This window comes from Carex rostrata, chromosome 19 (assembly GCF_964058835.1).
Source record: "Carex rostrata chromosome 19, lpCarRost1.2, whole genome shotgun sequence".
NCBI classification, from domain to species: Eukaryota; Viridiplantae; Streptophyta; class Magnoliopsida; order Poales; family Cyperaceae; genus Carex; species Carex rostrata.
In genome coordinates this window covers 6,104,614-6,128,994 of record NC_135936.1, presented here as the reverse complement: position 1 = coordinate 6,128,994, position 24,381 = coordinate 6,104,614, and the positions used below count along the sequence as shown (strand labels likewise).

Here is a 24,381-nt window from a genome sequence, read left to right as displayed (position 1 = left end):
GTGTTCATTCTAAAAGTCAAATAGCAACTAAAGTTGTAAGACATTTTCGTTTTAATAAAAAAAATTATATAAAGGGTCCAAATTTTTCTCCCGCCCTGGGTCTCAAAATCTTCAGGACCGGCCCTGCTGTTCAGCTACTGATTTTTTGAGAAAATGGGTTGGATTATGTTTCGGTTAAAGGTTTGGGTTTGTTTTTGGAGTTTTTTTTTTATATGTAGTGTTGAAAATGGATTTAGTTAGCTCTTATTATCTCTAAGATACGTGATTTCTTCTATTGATTGTGTAATAAAATTTGTGAAATGTTACATATTCCGTATATATTGAATTTGTTCATGTTTGACTGAAGAAGCATGAAAAAAAAATACCATGAGATATATCAAGATCTATTGTATGTGACAGTTGTTATGTGGACTTGAAAGATTTGCTTGCTTCTGATTTATTTTGCCGAAGCAACGCCAGGCTTACCTCTAGTTAAATTTAAAATTACATATGCGTTTGGAGATCTTGTATATAGGGGCAAACACAATACTAGTTGCAGCTTTTTTTTAAAGATAATTCAGTTAATATGTCCCGACCCGGTCCAAAAATATTTAATTTTATGTCTGGCCCAAGACGTTTTTGAAGCAGATACCCGATAGTGAAAAAATCTTTTGAGAGAGAGAGAGAGAGAATATTTTGAGTTAATAGATATCAGCCGTCCGATTATAAACGGAGCCCATCCGGTCCCTCACCTATAACAAAGGGGGTCTTTAATTTTAGTGCGGATTAATTTGCACGAATCTCAAATCTGATCAAACGGTCCATATACATTAACTCAAAAGATTCCTTTTTGAGTTAATGCAGAGGATACGAGTTCGACTCTCGAAACCTCCAGAAACATGGCGAAAATGAATATAAGTTCGACTCACCTTTTTGAGTTAATGCAGAGGATACGAGTTCGACTCTCGAAACCTCCAGAAACATGGCGAAAATGAATATAAGTTCGACTCACCTTTTTGAGTTAATGCAGAGGATACGAGTTCGACTCTCGAAACCTCCAGAAACATGGCGAAAATGAATATAAGTTCGACTCACCTTTTTGAGTTAATGCAGAGGATACGAGTTCGACTCACCTTTTTGAGTAAACGGAGGGAAAGCTCCAGAAACTCCAGAAACATGGCGAAAATGAAATTTCTCGCTCCGGGAAGACTCTCGAAACCTCTTCTATCTCCAAGCCAGCGTCGTATATATAAAGAAAGGATTTTATCTCCATTCTATCCCCAAAAAGAATATAAGTTGGATTTGCAAATAAATTGTCCTCAAAGAGAAAGCAAGCAGCCAGTGCGATTCAACATCCGAGCACCTGTGAATATATTTCAGTCCTCGCAATTCAAATTGTAAGTCCTCCTCTATGTCTCTCCTGATATAAGATATAGTACCAGTTAGTTTTAGTTGGTATCATGAGTCGATGGTGATTGTTGGATGGGTAAATCTGCATACATTTTTCCTACAAAAGTTTGCTTTGATGATTTCGATGCTGTGTCAATTTTATTTTATTAGAAAATTGAATGTTACCAAAGAACAAACTATTAATTGGTACCAGTCGGTTACAGTTGGTGTCATGGTCAGTCAGATTGGTGCATCTCCTTAGGTAATTTATCTCAAGCTGCTAGGCAGTACCAATTGTTGCCTGATTTTCTGATCAGTATAAGGATAGACAAACTTATAAAATTTTAACTAATACAATAATAATTGTACTGTCTCAGGATTTAGTTGGACATTCTGAAGATGTTTCCATCAAACTCATACATGGATCCCTACTTTTCTCAAAACAAAGAACAGATTCCTCACCCATCTTACCCGTTTTATTCATACCCAGTTCCAAATAGACCTGACCCATCTGCACAATCTGCATCCTACACACCCTGGCCTTACCAATTTAACCCTACACACTCAAATGGTTACTTTTATCCACCTGGCTATTACGGCCCAAGACCCCCTTTCCCTTACGAATTACCCCCTCCGAATTTCCCCAATTATTACCATCCTTATTTCACACCTATGCTGAATTACCCTACTCAATATCCCCAAATTGATCATACAAAATCCCAAACCCATTGCTGTGGGTGTCCAAATCATGTTTGCAATGGAACACATAACCCAAAGGTGAAAATTGATGAAGAAAAGCACGATGTCGATCAGAGAAAGATACCCAACAATGCTTACCCTTATTTCTGGTTTTCACCGAGAAACAATGTGCAGCAAGATGAAATTGAGAAACAAAACGAGAAGAGGGAAGCACAATTTCCTTGGCCAATTGTTTGGATGCCAGAGGACGAAGTAAAAGAGAAGGAAAAGAAGGATACACAGATTCCATGGCCACTTACTTGGATGCCCGAGGAAGATGCAAAAGAGACCAAGCACTAACATGCAAACAAACGAGTTTCTGAGGAAGCTGCAAAACCTAGTTTTAGGATTATTCCTTTGAAGTTTCTGGAGCACGGGGATAAGGATCAGACTGAGATGCCGAAATTTCCTGTTGTGGAAAAGAAGCAAGGTGGTGAGGAGGCAGGGAAGGAACGGAGAGATTGTGGGGATAAAGATCAGTCTAAGTGAAAAGAATTCCAGTTATGGAAAAGAAAGACGGCAGTGAGAAGGTGGGGAAAGAACAGCCAGTTAAAGAAAGTACCAGAGATAAAACGATGGAGAAAAAACTCTCTAAACTGCCACCTGTCTGTCTGAGAGTAGACCCACCTTCCCATAAGAAGCCAACCAATGGTTCGTCCAAGGAGAACAAGAATAAGAAAGAAGTTAAGGTCGTTGAGGTAAAAGGTGCAAAAGATGAGAGAAAAGAGAGAGAAATTGAAGTTAATAAGGGCCTCAAGGAGGAAAGAAAAATTGATGATGTAAGGAGAGTTTCCATGCCGAAGGAAGATAAGATTAAGAAAGAAATCAAGGTTGCTGATGTAAGAGGTGCAGAAGGCAAGGAGTTGAAAGAGAGAGATATTCAAGGTGAGGACCTAAAGGAAAAGATGGAAGAAAGAAAGGTTGTAAGTGTAAAGAGATCTAAGATTTCAGAGCAAGATGCGGCAGTACTCATCCAATCTGTTTACAGAGGATATAATGTAAGAAGGTGGGACCCCTTGGAGAAATTAAAGAAGATTAGGAGTGTCCATGAAAAAGCACAGGAATTGATGGGGAGAATGCAGAATGTTGAAGAATCAGCCATACAACTGGAAAAGAAGGAGCTGCTGGTCCTCGGTGAAACTATAATGAACCTCCTCTTGCAACTTGACACAATTCAGGTATGTATCCTCACAATGTAGTTTGTTTTGTCAAATGTTCTTTTAAATCATATAATTAACCTCGTCTCAAACTCAGATGTATGTTAGTAACAGCAGCACTAGTGATAAACTGACAATAATATGATATGATAATTATTCTGAATTGCAATTGGTAAACCTGTTTGTACTAATTTGATTCTGGTACTGTTATTTAGTTAATATTAGTATTAATATGTGAATGTTCTTCGTGAATTGGTTATAAGACGAAGGCAAGTACTAATTAAGTGATCTAATTGCATCATGTTCATTCATCTTTTGAGACTTTGAATTAATTGTGACATGGGTACCTTCTTTCTTTTATAAAGGGTCTGCATCCTACCGTTAGAGAGGCTAGGAAATCAGTTGCCAGAGAACTCGTCTCTCTGCAAGAGAAGCTTGATTCCTTGGAGAAATTAAAAGCAGTGGAAACACAAGCTAATGAAGCACAACAGCCGCAACTGGAGGTCCAACCTACTGCAAGTACTGTTTCTTCTGACAGCTGCAAATTAGCTTCAGAGCAAGTTGACTTGCAGTCATCTGAGGCACCTACTATGGAGTGCGTGATGACTCAAAAAGAAGATGAAAAAGCTCAATCTGCAACTGATTTTCATCCAATTGAAGAAATTCTGGTGAAAAATGAAGATGATGCATGTAGCGCACCAGAGTCTCAGGTGACCCCATTGCTAGGAGATACTGAGCCTAGCGCACCAGAGTCTCAGGTGACCCCATTCCTAGGAGATACTGAGCCTACTGATCTCTTACCAGAGACCATTGCAGGTGAGAATAACCTTGATGCACTCAATGCACAATCACCCCAAACAGAGAATGTTGAGTTGCATGCTACTGAGGTGGTACCAAGCATTGCCATAGAGGGTAATACCACTGAGCTAACACCAGCAGTTACTTCGTTTGAGAGCAGTACTGATGCATCTCATGTTTTGTCTGAGTCTATGCATGATACTGCTGTAACCTCTAGTGGCACAGAAGATATTCATGACAAAGAGGTTGCACCACGAGTTGCGGTAAATGAGGGGGTTAACCAAGCAGCTATAATTCCAGAAACCAATAATCTAGGTGAAGATGGGTATGTGGAGGAAATCCAAATCCGTGCCACTGAAAACGATGCAAGAAAAGAGATAGCTCCAGAAGTTGAGAGTGAGGCCGTAGCAAAGGAAGTGGACTCGAAAGAAGCTGTAGTTGCACAAGAAGAGAGCCATGGACGTGATACTGGTGCAAGTGTGGAGAATTTTGAGTTGCCAGCAATTGAGGATGGCAAGCCGAGTAACAAGGAAAGCAAGGTGGAAGATAATGAGATTGCACCAGATTCTGCAGTTACAGCCTCTCCAGAAGCAAAGGTGCATGTAACTGAGGTTTTACCAGAAGTGGGTTATGTCAATGAAGATGGTGCAAGTGCAGAGAAGGTTGAGTTGCTTGCAACTGAAGTTGACAAGTCAGTGGAAAACAAATCTATGGTACCGGATGAGGTAACTGCTTTACCAGAAAATGAGGTAACTTCTTTACCAGAAAATGAGAATCCTGATGGTTTTCAGAAGATGGAGGAATTGAATGAGCTTCAAGCTGAGGTCCATTCAAATCTGGTACAAACTGATGCAATGGAGGTTGCACCTGAAGTTACTTCCACTGATGATGCAACTGAAGTCAGTAAATTGGGTTGGAAGGAAAACAAGTTGGTGGAAGAAAATGAGAAGTTAAGAGACATGTTAGAAAAGCTCCTGGAAGCGGGGAGAAACCAGCTAGATGTCATCAGTGGGTTGAATGAAAGAGTGAAGGGATTGGAGAAAAGGTTGGAAAGAAAATCAAAGAAAAGTAAGGTTAGGGTTAAGAAGCAGCATAAACCAGCAATGACCTCTTAAATTAAAGCGTAACACTGTGAATGAATTAAGCAGTGTGTTTTTCATTACATGTATCAGTGTTATGTGTGTAATCGTATCAGAGTACAAATGTGTTTTTCTTTTTTTATTATTTTGTACAAATAATGATGTGTGAAATTTGTGATCGAAGCAATTGTTCCTATTTTTCGTGGGTTCTTTTCGGACACTGAATATGATAATTTATAACTGTAAATTTCTCCTGAAACAAAATGGTCTCTATAGAGTTCGCAAGTGTGGCCCAATAGAAAAAACAGTTGCAACATTTATAGGCAGCCCAATTATGGAGAGCAGAGAAATCTCTCTCCATACTCCCATTCATAGACGGCTGTCATTTAAATTTCCATTAAAATATCGAATTGTCAATTTTGATTTGTTTTTGTTTTTTTTTTAAATCTTCGCAGAAGTTGCGAAGTCGTGAAGGGAATCGAACTCTCTACTTTTGAATACAACAATTCTAGAACTTTTTTCTAGCCAATTGTGCTACCTTGTCTTTCTCTCAATTTCAATTTTTCAATTTTGATTTTCTAGGAGGAAGAAACGAGTAACTTTTGATATATAATCAATGCTATGATGACTACTTTGTGACAGGTTCTGATATATTTGAATTACACTGAGCTCTGATCAAGCTTCAATTCAAACAAAGGTTATGCAGAGGGATGAGGTCCTTGCAGTTATTTTTATAATTTTGAAGTTTGGAATTTGTATATTTTCTGAAAAGAGTTGTATTTGATAACATTCTAGTTTAATTTCCTTCAATGAATTAACAAAAAAAAAAATCATTAATTTGGTTCATGTTTTGTCGTGGACGTAGTATTTTCTTGTTGTCACCCCTTTTTTTTTTTTTTTGTGAAGAAAACAATATCGGTCTCTTGAAAAAAAAAAAATTATGACCCATCTGATAATGAAGAGAAAAAAAAAATTAAAATTCTAGTTCTCAGTTATCACTAGCATCCATTAAAAAAACAGCCTCTTGCTATTCTTTTCTCTATATCTCTCTTCAAAGAAGAGGAGAGAGAGAAAGAATAGCATGGAAAAACAGATATTTGAAGAGCATAGGATTCCATTCCATTCGACAAACCGTTATCTCTTGTAATATTGTACGAGCTACTATCCGGTCATAGGCTCAATTAAAGTCAAATCCAATTCTCAAACAGGGGGACAAATAACTAGTGAACATCACAAGTTCATGAGTGAGGTTACGATACTATACACAACACATATTGATTCATATTATAGATCAATATATCTATTTTAAACACTAAAATTGATTTGAAGTGATTAACATAATTTTTATATACAAATGTATATGTAGATCAAATTTTCTATGTTAAGAACATTTTACTATTTTTTAGATGATAGAAAATCTCTAGCTCTGAATATTCTACAACCATTCAAAAGTAGTAATTTTCAATCTATTTAAGAAATTAGTAAAAAAATAGAATACAAATGCATTTTTACACGAAGAATATGTTGAATAATTCAAATTAATTATTTAAATTTAAAAAATAAAAAAATTAATTTGTAATACAGATCAATATGCACAATGCATAGTACAGTTGCCTCACTCTAAACTCACATATAAATAGAAATTTATATCCGGTGCAATACTTGACTGAGTACAATTAGATCTGAATCATCCGTTTTAACTAGATACAAATTTCAAAATGGACATCTATATCCAAATTAGCACCGAATAATAAATGCTAATTGTCCTTAGATGCGGAGCGCCTGAGAGCATCTACATCCCTGAAATTCTTGGAGTTTTTAAATAACTGTTAACTAATTTTTAGAAATTTTGTCTTTAAAATTTTTTAAACCCCTATATTCCTGAAACTAAAATTAGAGTTTTTTAATTGCCACATCAGCAAATAAATTATTAGAGAAAAATATTTTAGCGAATTATTTGACCACATCAGAGTTTATAAACAATTTCTTATTAAGAAACTTTGAAACAAAGTTGCTAAATAAGAAACTCATTTGCATCCCTGAAACTGGTTTAGAAATTGCCACATCAAATTAAAAATTCTAAGAGTTTCAGGGATGTAGATGCTCTGAGGCGCAGCAAAAGAGAGAATTAAAAGTTGAAGAATTGGTCAAAGTAAAGAGTACAAAATCTAATTTAAGGAGTGTCAGAAGAGAATTTAAGAAAGTAAAAACCAGGTCATTAGAATTTTGAAAATCCAAAGCTTGTGCAGTTATATAAACACAAAATTTATTTAGGAGGGTCAGTCGACCTTATCAGTTGAAAATCACTGAAAATTCATTTTTTTTTTTTTCTGAAAAGATACATGCGATGACGAGTACAGATGGACGGTGAATTCAATAATGCCTCCTGCGCAGCCATGCTAGTCCGAATCTCAAAGCGGATGAGAGTAGATCTTATACCGTAAGGGGTAAAGTAATGAATCTCACCGGTATGATACCGTGCAATTCCAACCGGTACGCACTCTCTCGCTATCTTCTCTTCATATCGGATTGTCAGGGGTTACGTGTGGAGTTAGACAGTCAGAAACAAGGACTCTTTGCTCAACATTTCTTCTCCTCAAATTAATTGGATGATTCTTTTGTTTTGGGCCAGAAAATTCTCTTAAAAAATCACACTCATTGAACCGAATTTTTTTTGGTACCATCTTTTAAAAATAGTAAATAGAATTGACAATTGACATGAATTAAGAAAAATCAATTTTACTAACGATGGAGCTAATAACTGTGCACAATTCAGGACAGTGAGAGACGCAATTAACACTGTCTTTGGTAAAAATGAAAATTTACAGTATCCATATAAATTTTGTTTATTATTTTTTTTAAATATGATAACTGAAATAATATTGGCTGGTTCGCCGATGAGTCTTAATCCGTTTCTTCTTCTTCTTCTTCTTTTCACCTGAGTTAGAGAAGAACTTTTTTTTTTAAATCCAATTGGAGGGATCTATTTTAGTTTCTTCAAAATGCCATGTTCAAATTTTCTCTGTAGAGTTGTCTATCCGGATTAGTAAAATAAAAAAGGACTAAATTGTAAAAAAGTTAAATTTGGTTGTAAATTTCAAAGTTCTATGATTAGGTTCTATTATAAATTTGGACTTCATTCAATTCCACATTTTTTAGATTTCACTTGTCACTTGGGAGTAGGTCGGATGTTCATTAGACCTACTTTAAGTTTGATGGACTTAAAAACCGTCCAATGCGCTTTAATATTCGTGTGATCTCGCGTCAATTTTCGTGCATACAGATTTTAAAACTAATTGGACAGTTGCGAAGCCCATTAAATCCAAAAAAGTCCAATAGACATCAGACCTACTCCTTTCTATTCACTTGCTGAAGTAGTCCCATAGTTAGAAATTTTTTTATAAACCATAATTGATTAAATTAATTTTAGCAAAGCAACATGATTTTTTTTTTTTTTTACAAAAATCACAAGGACTGAATTTTTAATTCAGTCTCTATATTTTGTTTTTTTCTGTGACCAAATTAAGAATTCAGTCTTCCTTTATTTTTAAACTATTTGGTGTGGTGGCCACAGAAAATCTCATATTGCTTGGTACAGGATTCGATCTCCAATTTTTTTTTCCCCCCGCTGCCTCTCCACAAAAAAGCCCATTAGCAAGTGCCTAAGGCCTAAGTGCAGGTCCGGACTATTTAATAAAAATCAACCAAGCTAGAAAAGAAAAAAATAAAATAAATAACAAATACTTCAAGTACAGTAAATTAGATATTTACATCAATTACAATTAAAAACCAACAAGTATTACAAAATGGGAATAAATCAGATATTTACTTCACGGGTAGGGATGTAAACAGTCAGATACGGATTGGATAGTGGTCTTACCATATCCGTATCTGTTATAATCTTTCAGATACGGATACGGATACGGATTGGATATTAAATGTTACGGATACGGATACGGATATTTTTTATAATTAGTACAAAATATCTATTATATTATGAAAATATTAGTTATTAATTATGTCATAATGTTATATTGTTCATCAAAATATATATATCTATATGCAATTTAATAAATTATTGATACAATATGCAATTTAATAAATCAATTTAAGAACATAAACACATTTGTTGTGGTTTAAAAATGAAAACGGTCGGATACGGATAGTTAAAAGTCTTACTGTATCCTTATCCGTTATAATTTTTTAGATACGGATACAGATACGGATACGAATCGGATAATTTAGATAATTTTTCGGATTCGGATCCGGACGAAATCGGATAATATGCGATCCGTTTACACCCCTATTCACGGGACTGTATTTCATAAAAAAGAATATTTCGATATATTTTACAACGAGACATATTTCTTCTTTTAGTTAAACAAATACTTTATTAATAGAAGGAGAAATTATAAATTTAATTAAAAATAACAAAACAATCTAATGAAATTTACTTGTTTAAAATATAAGGAGCTTAGTCACCTCTGGACCCCTTTAAATCTGCCCTAAATAAAATTATCATATGAATTATGTTAAAATCAGATGGTCAAATTAATTATGTTTAAAATCAGACGGTCGAAATGAATTAACTCAAAAGATTCCCTTCTGAGTTAATGCAGAGGATGCGAGTTCCATAATTAACGGGATATATATCAAAGTACAGGACATGTCCATTAGTTTGAGAACGGAGATGATCCAAGCTGACTTGCAGTTGGTGCTGTCAAGTCATAAGCAAATCAATCTTACCAAGAAAGAGTCAACGGTAGATTGGACATGAAAACTACACCATGCGAATTTTTTTCATAAATCATAATTAATAAATCGAAAATTAGAAAACTAATATGATTATTTTTTTTTTGAAAAACCATAAGGACCGTATGGTCCCTGCGGTCTCCAAAATTACATATCTCCAGACCGTAAGGACCATACGGTCTTACCATTTTTTTTTTAATTTTTAATTTTTTGTATTAAAATATTAGAAATATTGAATATATTTCTTTGAAAATTGATGAAATATAATATAATTTGATTTATTAGAAAGACTGCAACAAATAACCCGGATCAATATTTTTGAGGTCGGATTTTTCGCGGCTATAAGAAAAATTAATATATTTCTTTATGTGTTATTGGAAAAAAATAAAAATGGTTAGATTCTGAGTTATTGATCCCGGTTCAAAAGTCACTTCTAAGTAATTCATAAAATATTGTGATCCTTATTGTACAATTAATTTCTGAAAAGTTGTATCTATTTTTGAAAAAAAACAAAAACTTTAAGTTATTTAATAATTGTTATTCAAAAAGAATTCTCAAAATAGATATAACTTTTTATAAATTAATGTCCTAGAAGGATCACAATATTTTCTAGATTACCTAGAAGTGACTTTTGAACCGGGATCAATAACTCAGAATCTAAGCATTTTTATTTTTTTTCCAATAACACATAAAGAAATATATTAATTTTTCTTACAGCCACGAAAAATCTGACCTCAAAAATATTGATCCGGGTTATTTGTTGCAGTCTTTCTAATAAATCAAATTATATTATATTGCATCTATTTTCAAAGAAATATATTCAATATTTCTAATATTTTAATACAAAAAATAAAAAATTTAAATTTTTTTTTGTTTTATAAAAAAAAATGGTAAGACCGTATGGTCCCTACGGTCTGGAGAAATGCAATTTTGGAGACCTTAGGGACCATACGGTCCTTATGTTTTTTCAAAAAAAAAAAATCATATTGATTTCCTAATTTTCGATTTATTAATTATGGTTTATGAAAAAAATTCCCATAAAGTCCATTGATGCGGTTTGGGTGCTAAATCTTTTCAATTAAAAACAATTGCTAGAGTATGTATGGTTTTTACGTAGGGGTGAAGGATGGTGCTCTCTCTTTTATATACTTAATTACTTTTACTGTGTATGGCCTTACTTTTTATTCTTTAATTGCAGTATCTAGATGGTGTTTTTTTTTTATTAAATATAATTTTATAAAATTTCATAAATATTTGGTCATAAGAAGATAATACTACATAATAAGTATATAAATAAATAAGTCAATACACCAAGCAATGACATATATTTTGATCCTACTTACTACAGAAATTTTTTATCTATGGAAATTATTAAATTCATACGTACGGAAACAGGAAACATAAAGAGTACTTAATTTCTAATAAATCTAGAAATATTTTGTTCAATGGGTCCGATTCAAATATATAGATCGAACTCAATGGTTCAGATCCATCGATATATATATATATATATATATATATATATATAGAGTTAGGCTGGGGTGCTATGGATAGCATAGTGGCCTCTATGCTACGGCTCAATATTCGAGTTTTCAAAATCCAAACGGTCGATCCGAACCGTTCATCTTATTCTCCATATTAATATCTGCTTGGAGACCAAATTTTATAATTTTCTGAATTTTTTTACTATTTATTAAGCCACTTTGAAAATCGCTAATCCAACGGTTTTACTGTTTTGTGCAGCCACCGTTGGATCAACAATTTTGTAAAATACTTAATAAATAGTAAAAAAATTCAGAAAAATGTAAAATTTGGTCTCCAAGCAGATATTAATATGGAGAATAAGATGAACGGTTCGGATCGACCGTTTGAATTTTGAAAACTCGAATATTGAGCCGTAGCATAGAGGCCACTATGCTATCCATAGCACCCCAGCCTAACTCTATATATATATATATATATATATATATATATATATATTTAAACTGTAAAAATGAGAAATTTGTATGTCACACTTCATCAATTCTAAGTAAATCTGACTCAAATGAGTTAGATCCACATAATTTTTTTTTTTTAAAATTCAGTAGAAAAGATGAATGGTAGCTGTCACAATTAATCAACCTAGAATTGGATCTTCATCATTGAGGCCAATCCATTTCTAACTTGATTTTCTGTGACATCTATATTTCATATTTTCTCATCAAGGTCTAATTTTTTTTAAAATAAAATATATCGATGGATCTGAATCATTGAGTTTGATCCATATATTTGAATCGGACTCATTGAACCAGATCTTTTTTTCTTTTTTTTGAGAAAAATCAGATCTTTCTAAATTTGTTAAAAATCAAGTACTCTTTCTGAGATGTCACTCCGTTGCTCTCCAAGTAGGAGAGCAGGGCCCTGTTATTCAAAATTCAACCGTTGAATTTTTATGCACGAATCTCAACACAGATGAACGGTTGGATTTAGAATAACAAGGTCCTGCTCTTCTATTTGGAGAGCAGCAGAATTGGCTCTCTCTTTTTATTTTTGTACGTATGAATTTAATAATTTATATAGATAAAAAATTTCCACTTACTACTATCATTGAACTTTACAATTGGTTCAAAGTATTATGTCTACATGCAATGCATTAGCACATGAATAAAACCTAAGATCCCATTGTACCAACACTACATCTCCTTTTTTGCACAATCAGAAAAAGTACTTTACCTATTAATGGCTATTCCATACATGATAGAAAATTTGATCAAGTACAAGAAGTGTGGCATGACCGAGCAGCCATAGGCTAGGTTGGAAAGGCAACTTTGCTCTAAAGTCTAAACAATGGAATTGCACTACACAACGAGTGCGTATCCTCTGAGATATCTCATATTTTGCGTGACCCACGTGTCGGTGCCTATTCAGAGGTGACGTAGGGGGCAATATTATTTGAGCTTTGAGATTCGCACAGAACATATTGCAACAGTTGAGATTTTCCAAAAAGTCACGCAAAATATACATAACCTATTACTATATTAATCCTCTAAGATTTTCTATGCCTTTAAGATGTGCAACCTTTTATATTAAGCAGTGTTGCTTAATTTGACAACGAAATTTGTTACAAAAACGACGCAGAAATTTGTTACAAAAATTATTCACTGTCAAGCTTGTCTCTACTTATTAAATACCTCAAAAACAAAAAAAACAAAACAAAAAAAAGGAAGTTCAATCTCAATTCAATTAGCGAAATAAACACACATACATATATTTTTTTAAGTTGCTAAGAATTCTGACTAGATAGTCATATTAAAGTTCTAAAATCAACATTTGAATGTATATCTCCCGAATGCACATATATTTTGACCGAAATTGTCATAAAAAAATGTGCATTTATTTTGAACTGAACTTATCAGGATGCTAAAAGAAAGTTTATTATAAAAATAATTGGGTAAAAAATTTTATGTGCGAGATATATAAGGGATGGAATGTTGAAGTAATTATATAATTCTTTCTAATAATATTACTATACAGCTGAGTGTCTAATTAATTATACAAACGGTTGAGCAAGCATGCATTTTTAAATGATATATAGTCCCCTACCTCCTCTCAAAATTTTAAAAGTTGATAAACAGGTGCAGATCCAAGATTTTTGTCCAGGGCCAAAAAATATCGAATCGGATTTAAATCTATTAATTAATTGGGTATTCGATAAAAAACAATGTTTTGACCTATATTTTCTAATGTCCTGACTTGTAATTTCTGATGCTTTAACTTATAATTCTAATTACTAATCATAATTCAAGAAATTTATTTTAATTTTAACACTAAATTTAACCTGAATTACAAATCAAACATTCAGAGAGGGCAAAAAAAATTTCAGAGGAAGACAAAGTTGATCAGTACCGACAGATCACCACTAAAACTCAAAATCTAGAGAGGAACCAGCTATATGCTGGGTCCGCCCCTGATGATAAAGACTTTATTAGATTCGTAAAAAAAAAAAAAAAAAAAAAAAGAGAGCGAGAGAAGAAAAATAATTTCATGTGCATGTGCAGGTGGTTTAATTTGTGTACCACTAAAAAGACTATTCAATGAATGTTAATGGGTACAGCAGCAAATTAATGGTCACAAAATAAACCAAGTAGTGGTAATGGTCTTTCCAATAGTGCTTGATTTTATATTTGAGCTTTCTTTACTTTACTTTACTAGTGCATGCGCTATTAAATATGAAACATTAATTATTGTTCATGCATTTTATTATGAATCTCTCTGGATATTCTTTTTGTGCCATGATTATTGTTTGTTATAACTTTTTTTTCTTTTGATGGAGAGCAACTTTATTGATTAATGTAAACATGTGTTAGCGATTCTCCATCGTACATAAATTAAATTTAAACTAGCATATAAAGGATCCGTTGGAATAAACGATTATTGCAACACGAGTTCTTGGTTTCGCAAAATTTGAGTTAACCTTGTACATATGGATGAAACAAAGAATAGAGCTAATTTCAAGTTTAAAAATAGTAGCTAATTTAATTTTTGGTTAGATTAGTAGAATAGTGAGTTAATCCATATAAGACAAACAAAGAATAGTGGATTAGTGCTATTTTTGTTCCATCCAAACATTAAATAGCTCAGAAAAATAGTACTATTATTGCTCCATTCAAACGCACGATAATGAAAAGATAGATAGATATTCGACTTGTTTCTATTTTTTTTCCTAGTAGGACGGAAGAAAACTTGATTAATTTTGATGTCCAAATTAGGGGTGTTTATCGGATTCAGTTTAATTGGTTTAAATCAAATCGGAAGAGCTCGGATTAAACGGTTCGATTTTTTTCAGTTAAATGGATTGGTTCGTTTGTTTTTAAAATGATTTAATTGTTTGGTTCGGTTTGATTTATAAATTTATAAAACCAGTTAGACCGAACCTACCAAAAAGAGAAGTATAATTCTTTTGAACTTATAAAAAATTTAATTATGAATGTTTTCTTTCTTCTTAAATATGAAAAATCCCTAAACCCTAATTCAATTATGTGTATTGAAATAAAGAATTCTTTGAGTTCATAAAAAAATTCAAAAAATTAACAAAACCTATTTATTGTTTTTTAGTAATCTCCTTATTTCGATTCAATTGAACAAACTAAAATTTAGTTCGATTTGTTTCGTCTGATTTTAATTCGGTTGATAAGTTAATTTCAATCGATTCGGTTGTATTTTTGAAAACCAAATAAAAGTACAATTTTCTTAATTTAATTCGATTTTAACCGAATCAAACCGATGAGTACACCTAGTCCGAATTTGATAAAATTTCGTAAGATTCATGCCTTTGTAACCTAAATTTTGAACATATATTGAATAGTAAAAAGAGGTGAATGGAAGCGTGAGAAGGAATTCGCATCCTCTGAGATATCTCATATTTTGCGTGACTTTTCGGAAAATCTCAACCGTTGCAATACGTTCTGCGGGAATCTCAAAGCTCAAATAATACTAGCTCCCTACGGCTACGTCACTCCCGAATAGGCACCGGACACGTCGGGTCGTCGGTCACGCAAAATATGAGATATCTCAGAGGATACGCACTCTGTGAGAAGTGGGCAGATATGGCATAAGTGCTTCCAAGAGACGAAATTAAATTATGGGAGAAATGTTGCTAAGTAACAGGCGTAGTGAATGTTGAGGTGTTTGTTTTTAATTTTGTTTTTAATTTTGTTTTTGTTAATTATTTGTATACCATGCAATGCATGTAACGGACTATGGTGGGGCCCACAGCAAGCAGGTGAGAGCCATCAAATGAGGGGTTAGAGAGAGGTTTAAGGGGTATGGGCATGCAATGCAATGCAATGTGGAGAGCAGACAATAGGGTTAGGTAAAGGACTAGGGAGGCCCATGGTGCCTCCACCAATCATAAAAGAAACCCAATCCATCCCTAACCCCCACCTCAACCTCTTTCTGGCCCACTCTTTTGCGATTTTTTTTTTTAACGGAACAAACACTACATTTGGAAAGCTATAAAAAAAGAATCTACCAATTCTAGAGATCGGTGGAGGCAAAAAATAATTTTCTCCACCGATCTCTAGAATTTGTGCAGCAAAAACTTCACATTTATTTAAAATCAGCACTATCAGTGGTCTAAAAATGACTTCACTGATTTCTAAGATCGGTGGAATCTTTTTTTATAACTTTACCATAGACAATGTTTGTTCCTTAAGAAAGATTAAAAATAGTTCTATTTTAAAAAAAAAATCCTCTTGTGCTATCTGTATAATATATATTAAGTTTGGAACTTTTATTTCTTCATCCCTCATTTCTTTTGATAACTGTCAAAACGTTTTTTATTTTAATTTTTTTTATGAAATATGAAGTTTCAAGTAAACAAAATATCAATTGTAGACATTGATCTAGAATTTGGTATACTTGTGTAGCGGGATTAATGTTTAAGTGCTTAACTTTGGAAAAAAAAAAAATGGTCGTGCAGAACAAATTTTCTTTAGAATACAATTCATGAGAATAAAAACAATCATTTAATAATAAATATGATGATAGTTCAGATGCCTTTATTTATAATGCTTTATTATCTCCATTGTTTATAATTTTTAATAGAAAGTTTTAGAACTTGAATAACAAAATAATATTAGATTATATTACTTTTTACATGCACATAAAAAAAAATTATTAGATTTTTGTATTTTTTTTTTTTAGGAAAATAATAGTTTGAAACGTTAACATTCAAAAATTGTCCATCTAAACAGATTGGAAATTGTGTAATTTATATGTACGCATTAAAACAATAACACGGATCATAATTAACAATTTATTTTACCATATAAGTGATAAATTTTGAACAACCAATCTTAGTTTAGTGACAAAAAAGAACATATAGAAGTTGTTAGTTCGAAACTTGATTTCTTTATAAACAATTAAATAGAAGTTGCAAGTTTAGACATCTACCTTTCTATTTAAAAAGTTGTTAAATTTTGAGTTATTAAAGTTAAAAATAGACACATAATAAAAATACCAAAAAAATATAAATAGAGATATTTAATTCTTTCTCAACAATGTACTCCATAAAAACTATCATTTGATACAGTGGCAAAAGGCAACACCTTTTGTGTGAGAGGTCCTGGATTAGAAATAATTAAATAGAAGTTAATAAACTAGACATCCATTTTTTTTCTCTAACAACAACATATTAGACCTCCATCTAGGGGCAGACCACATGGTCCCGCCGGGGGGGGGGGGGGGGGGGGGGGGGCTGGATTTTGAGTTTTAGTGGTGATTTATCGGTCATGATCGAGTTTTTTTGTCCTCTACAAAAAATTTTTTTGCCCCCTGAATGTTTGATTTGTAATTCAGGTTATATTTATGATTAAAATCAAAATAAATTTCTTGAATTATTATTGGTAATTAGAATTATGAGTTAAAGTATCAGAAATTACAAGTCAGAGCACTGGAAGTATGAGTCAAAGCATTGTTATTCTATCGAGTATCCAATTAGTTAATGAATTTAAACCCGATTAAATATTTAAACCGAATTCAATATTTTTTTAGTCCCCTCACGAAAATTCTGAATCCGCCTCTGCCTCCATCTTTCTACGTAAAAAAATGTAACTCACACGAATATTAATAAGGAAGCAGCTAACAGTCCCCGGCCCTCAGTCCTCCGAAAATCCCCGGACTTTTTACACTAATCCTATAAACAAGTTCATTAGATCATGTAATACTAAGGCAACAATCCTATAAACAAATTCAATTGATGTTATGCAGATGAAACCGCGTGGTCCCAGATGAAAACGCGTGAAAGCTGTTAAAAACGCGTGACAGCTGTTGGCGACCACCTTCTGTGAACATACACATAGTATCCTGTAAACATATACATATTATTCTGTGAACATACACATATTATCCTGTAAATATACACATATTATTCTGTAAACATACATATTGTACTTGAAATTATGGCAGTTGTGGCAGTTGAAAACGCGTCAGAACTAAGCTAAAAAGGGAAGACTTTTATACACGGGGATTTTCGAGGGACTGTAGCCCGGGGGACGTTACATTTTCTCTATTAATAAAAGTGGCATATTTTTGTTTTCTTCATGGGATTAACATTAACCCCACCACGCAAGAAAATCTTGCTAGTATCACTTAAGTGATAAAACTTAGATATGAAATAAGTTTTTCTTATGCCTATCAAGAATTGATATTCTTAGACTTCAAACACAAAGTTATTAGTTTGTTGACGGAATAATTACCTTTAATTACTGCGGCTCAATAACAATAACATATAACATATAATTTAACCAATAACATATAATTTTAGAAAGAAAAATATACGTTGAATATAATTTATGAGCTCTCTCTGAGTATAACTTTAAAGGTGAGGAGGGATTACTTAATAATTATTATTTTTTAATTCTTTTACGATCTTAAGAAATAAAGTTTAGATTTTAAATCCAATAATATCATATCATGTTTACAAAAAAATTTGATGAGAATATGGTACATATATCTCAAAACTCCTGACCCTTGGAAAGAAACGCACTTGGGTTAACCCAATCTGAACATTGGATATGTGTGTCCATAGTGATAAGATTCGCGTATTATATCTGAATAATTTTTTTTTTTTTGTGATGCCGAACCGAACGTCAAATTATTTGGTTGACCGAATTAAATCCGAATAATTCACGAATATTTTCTGAATTTTTCTCAGAATATATATTTTTTGATTTTTTTTTCTATCTTACAGGACTGAAATTTCTGATCCGGATAATTCCGAATAATTTCTGAATTATACCCGAATTATTTCCGAATCACAAATTTTTGACCTCGCCGAACCGAACCCAAATAATTCATTTGTCACTATGTGTGTGCCCCACAAAAGACCGCCGCATAGTTGGCCATACCGTTTTGACCTCTTTGGATCTGTATGCATCCACAGGAGAGGTGGAGAGGTGTGCTTTAAATTTAGCCCAGACATGAAGCATTTTTGTCGAACGCCTTGTCGCCTTCCATTCACAGAGAAGTATTATCAGAGTAGAGTACAAGGTGCAATTTCTCATGCCGATTAAGACCAAGCGTGTATGTGACGTGCCTCTCTCAATGCGATGCCATTGCTTCCGCTTGCAAGGCGCTACAGACCGACTCCTTCCGATCTGTAAGTCACCAATTCTCCTTTCTTAACCAGTCTTGCGGTAGAGATTCTAACAGAGCAGTTTTGGCTTTCTGCAGCGCATGAACCATCATGTAGCGCTGCACGAAGTCAAAACTGCTCTGTATGTTAATATCTTTACCCCCACGAAACAATTATACAGAGCAGTCTTGAGCCCAGGAGCCATGAATTCAGTAGGCTGTATCCACCTGGTCCTGCTGTAACGCACAAAATCTTTTGGGCTACAATAAAATCCCATATATATCCAATTGTTACAAGTAACCCGAATAATTTTTTTTTTGATGCCGAACCGAATGCTGAATTATTCGGTTGACCGAATTTTGACTGAATTAAACCCGAATAATTCACGAATTTTATTTAAAACATTTTTTTAATCTCTTATCAGACTGAGATCTTTGATTCGGATAATTTCGAATCATTCCCGAATTATACCCGAATTATTTCCGAATCACGAATTTTTGACTTCGCTGAACCGAACCCGAATAATTAATTTGTCACTATGGTTATAACCGCATCATGTGACACAACTTTAAATATACTCGGAAGAGTTAGGCTGGGGTGCTATGGATAGCATAGTGGCCTCTATGCTACGGCTCAATATTCGAGTTTTCAAAATCCAAACGGTCGATCCGAACCGTTCATCTTATTCTCCATATTAATATCTGCTTGGAGACCAAATTTTATAATTTTCTGAATTTTTTTACTATTTATTAAGTCACTTTGAAAATCGCTAATCCAACGGTTTTACTGTTTTGTGCAGCCACTGTTGGATCAACAATTTTGTAAAATACTTAATAAATAGTAAAAAAATTCAGAAAAATGTAAAATTTGGTCTCCAAGCAGATATTAATATGAAGAATAAGATGAACGGTTCGGATCGACTGTTTGGATTTTGAAACTCGAATATTGAGCCGTAGCATAGAGGCCACTATACTATCCATAGCACCCCAGCCTAACTCTACTCGGAATATATGTTGTAACCATCTTGTGAGATTTGAAGATTGAAAAAGTATTATATTTGGTATTTCTATTAAGCTTAAAGGCATAAGTCTATCCAACCTCATTCTCTTACATGTAGCAAATTTTTGTGATGCACAACGATCTGATTATTCTAAAACAAATTTATTTGTTATTTTTTTAGAGATTTAATTTCGAGTTCAACATTTACAAAGCAAAAAGATTTTCGATATAGTAATTGATGTTAATGTTTTTCCTTCACAATACAGTAATCTAAAAGCCAACATAAACTGATCGTTGATCTACAAAAAAAAAAAATGTAACAATAAAGATATGGTCACGTTTTACGTCCAATTTCAAGGAAAAGAAGGTCTATTTCGAAAAATTCCAACCCCTTCTCTACTTTCATGAATGACCGAGAAAATCTTTTTGATAGAGATATGAGAGAGAAAAATATGGACGCGAAAAATAAAGAAAATTGGTGATTGACACCCTGTTTGGATGGAGAGTAGAGGAAGGAATGGGAGGTAAAGAATAGAAGGGAATGGAATAGAAATGAAATGAAAATTAACGTATTTAACCTTTTCTTGTTTGGATGATTAATGAGAGAAAATAAATTTAACTTTATTTTCCGTCTTATTTCTTGTTTGGTTGATTAAAATTTAGAAAGTTAATGAGAAATTCGGTGACTGTTGTAGGTTTGAGAAAAAAATATTGTATGAAAATTATATATTTAAGATATATGATTGGACATTTGTATCATTTTTTCTAAAAATATTTGTAACAAAATTTATTTTTATCCGTTACAAATCAATTTGGAAGAAAAACCGATTATATTAATGATATTTATAATGATATAAGATTAAATCTTTCATCTCCTATACCCTTCACCTCTAATATAATTTTATTAACCAAATACGATTAAATAAAAAAAAAAATTTTCCTTTCCATTCCCTCCCTTCTTGTACTCTCCGTCCAAACAAGGTGTGAGGGAAGATACCCATCATTTCAAAATAGGATCCGTATCCTCCCAGGTACCTGACTCAAAAAAATTGAAACGGGCGGGTCAGATTTACTCTTAGCCGGCCCTTGATCGGGATGACAGGGGAGGCAGTATTATTTGTGCTTTGAGATTGGTGCCAAGTTAAATAGAACAATTTTGGACCGTCTGATTCAATTGTACTCAGTGCGGTAACCTGAGAGGATGTGAATTCTTGCAAAATAAATGTGGCAAGGGAACAGAGGCCTATATAATAGGTATTAACCATCAGTCCATCACAATTCTTTGAACCCCCCCATCTCTCTCTCTCTCTCTCTCACTCTCGAGTCTCGAGTCGAGACATCATTCCTTCTTTGGTGAAAACGCTCCAATTTTAGCCAATCTGTCTCTTTTCTCTCTCTACGTGCCATCACTGTTCCATCCCTTCCTCCCCTTCCAATCTTTGATGACGCGAATCTGAATGCACAAATTGATACAGAGGTTCTTTTCCTCTCTTGTTCAATTTCGATTTTGCTAACATTACTCATCCAGATTGCGGACCAGTGCTACTCGTTCCGGACCCGTGATCTGATACTAACATATATGTTATTTGATATTCTTTTATTGGTAGATTGTTGAAAGATTTTAGAACAAAAGATGCGTTGATATAGAGCGCAAGAGGGATCTAGGATCTCACACCAGGGGAAGTTTCTTGCTTTTAAGGTAAGAGAATCCAAAATTGAAATATTTAAATGACGCCGGGTTAATGGTTATTGCTTAATTTTTCTAAAATTTATACGAATATTTGTTCAGATTTTTTGCAATAGTGTTCGCTGTTTCTAAAATTAGCATTTGATAGCTATAAATGAACCTCTTGCATAAAGATTTGAATGCTCCAACGAATCTTGATTATGATTTGATTCTCTGTGTTGGGGATTTCATCCAGATTTTTCTAAAATTATTTTAAACATATAGCCTTTTTTAAAGAATGTCTGACAATGCATGGTTGTAAAATTAAACTTCCTTGATGTTTCATTTTTTCTAATTTCTTGGTGTGCTCTTTAGGTGTTGATTTTGTCGCTCTGAAACAAGTTAAAGCTTTTAGTTTGGTGAACTATACACATTGGGGCTCTGTTTGGCTGATATTGGTACACTGTACACTATTGTACTTGTTTTGATCCCTAGGTATAGTTACTATTTTCTTTAAATTTTGTTCACATTTCTTGTTATAATGTTTTAACATAATATCTAGCTAGATTGGGTTGTTGCTGTCTCTTTCAATTTAAGACTTGGTGTTTACTAATCATAACAGATGAGGTAATAGGAATTCTGGGTACTTCAAAGTGCTGTAAAAAATTTATTTGTTTTCTATCTTTTCAATTAATGTTTTTTTTTTGTCTTCTCTAACTTTTTTGGTGGCAAAAGTTCTTTTCTTTGAATTTATATTTATCTGATATTTGCCTTGCATGTTCTAGTTCTAGGCATGGGGAACCGAAAATGGGACCGGTACGGTCCCTCAACCTACCGAGCAACTCCGATTCCATACTACCGACCAATCGCTGACGATCCTTACCATTCGATTTTGATTCCGTACCATCATGTTCCTTACCACCAACGAATCGTAGAAGAAAACGATGCAGGCCACTCTGAACCTAGCAGCTCTGTTTCCTTTATCACCAATTTACCAGATGATATGCTTGTTAAAGTTCTTGCTTATCTACCCGTGGCAAGTGCAATCCGAGCAAGTGCTGTGTGCAAGAGGTGGTTTGAGGTAGTGCGGTCTTTCTCATGGCGCGGGTCAACTGACGACCCAACACCGCCTCAGAAACCCTGGTACTTCATGTTCACTTGCGGGAACAGGTCAGTAGCTGGATTTGCCTACGATGCAAGTTACCGGAAATGGCATGGATTAGATTTCCCGTGTATTGAAAAGGGCATGTGGTCCTTTTCCTCTTCAAATGGACTTGTTGGTTTAATGGATATAGAGAATGGATACCGGATCTTCCTCTGCAACCCGATAACAAAGGACTGGAGGGCATTTACAAAACTACCAGGGGTTACATCCCCAGAATATTGTGCGATTGCGCTCTCTGCTGATCGCAAGTCAAATAAGTATAAAATGGCTTTGGTAAAATGTTTTCAAGTGCATGTAGACTTGTATGAATGGGACTTGAGCATTTACTTGTACCAACCTGATACTGATTCTTGGCTATCTCCATATAGTGAGGTTTTAGTCGGGTTACGTGGTGGGAATGAATGCGTAATCTGTGATGGGGTCTTGTACTACTTAATCTCCACAGCTGGCATACTTGGTACTGTCGAGCCACGCCACGCCGTTGTCTGGTTCGATTTGTCAAACCCTAACCATAGACCAAAAGAGCGGCTTGTTGATACCATGGTGCGGGTACCATGTGCACTTACATGTGCACGTCTAATGAATTTGCAGGAAAAATTGGTCATGGTGGGGGGTATAGGAAAGGTCGACCGGCCCGAAGTCGTTAAGGGGATCGGGATTTGGGAGCTGTGTAAGAAAGAGTGGAAGGAAATGACAAGAATGCCACACAAGTTTTTCCAGGGATTTGGCGAGTTTGATGAGCTCTTTACCAGTAATGGATCTGGTGATTTGATTTACATTCAAAGTTATGGGTCTCCGGCTTTGCTCATTTATGATATCTCCCAGAAAATTTGGAAGTGGGCATCTAAGAGCCCCTTAAATAAGAAGTTTCCTCTTCAGATTTTTAGCGGGTTTTGTTTTGAACCCCGTCTTGAGATTGGTGTTTAGCGGGTTTTGGGTTTTAGTTTTTTTTAGCAGTCTTTTGGGTTTTAGTTGCTAAAGTGACTTTTGTTTGATTGTAGGTAGACCTATTCTATACCATTATTGAAGTAAAGACTGCTTTTGCCCATTTTCAATGCTTTTTCCAATGTTAATGGTTATTCGTTTTGATGTCTTTGGAAAGAAAATTACTTCGTACTTGAACACATTTTGTCAATAATTATCACATTTATTTATTTTTAGCCATCCATTGAAACTAAAAGTAGTCTAATCAATAATAACAGTACAACACTATTAAAACTATATCCTTACTAATTAATACTTGCTAAGAAGCCAATACCAAATCCATCATGTCCCATGCATAACAGTTAACAACTAATTGTACCAGTACTTCAACAAAATAAACCAATCAACAAAACCCAATTCAGATGTTCACATGCTACAAAACATGCAAGAACTAAAAAGTCAAAACTCTGCTCCAGACCCAGGAGTGGAACCCAATTGAACCAATAATTTGTACAGAGGAAAGTTTACATTGTTATAAGGTCCAACATGTAAGCTAAGCTGCTGAGGGACCCAATTTTGATATGAAGATGTTGCAAGTACTTATCCGAAAAGTGATAGAG

General features: G+C 33.9%; 1 protein-coding gene and 1 pseudogene across 3 annotated transcripts; both read left to right on the top strand.

Moving 5' to 3' along the window:
- Positions 1 to 1,118: 1,118 nt before the first annotated feature.
- On the top strand, positions 1,119 to 5,323 carry BAG6 (BCL-2-associated athanogene 6). The gene is made up of 6 exons (XM_078321372.1): positions 1,119 to 1,376; positions 1,746 to 2,399; positions 2,454 to 2,539; positions 2,593 to 3,284; positions 3,629 to 3,973; positions 4,022 to 5,323. The coding sequence occupies exons 2-6, from the start codon at positions 1,768 to 1,770 to the stop codon at positions 5,174 to 5,176; spliced, it is 2,910 nt and encodes a 969-aa protein (XP_078177498.1). The 5' UTR covers positions 1,119 to 1,376; positions 1,746 to 1,767; the 3' UTR covers positions 5,177 to 5,323.
- A 16,060-nt stretch (positions 5,324 to 21,383) lies between these two features.
- LOC144572039 (F-box/kelch-repeat protein At3g61590 pseudogene) lies at positions 21,384 to 23,956 on the top strand (annotated as a pseudogene). Of its 2 annotated transcripts, XR_013517658.1 has the most exons (4): positions 21,384 to 21,483; positions 21,614 to 21,705; positions 22,048 to 22,167; positions 22,458 to 23,956. The product of XR_013517658.1 is annotated as an F-box/kelch-repeat protein At3g61590 pseudogene, transcript variant X1 (transcript). The 2 variants fall into 2 exon arrangements; XR_013517659.1 differs by lacking the exon at positions 22,048 to 22,167.
- The last annotated feature ends 425 nt before the right edge of the window (positions 23,957 to 24,381 follow it).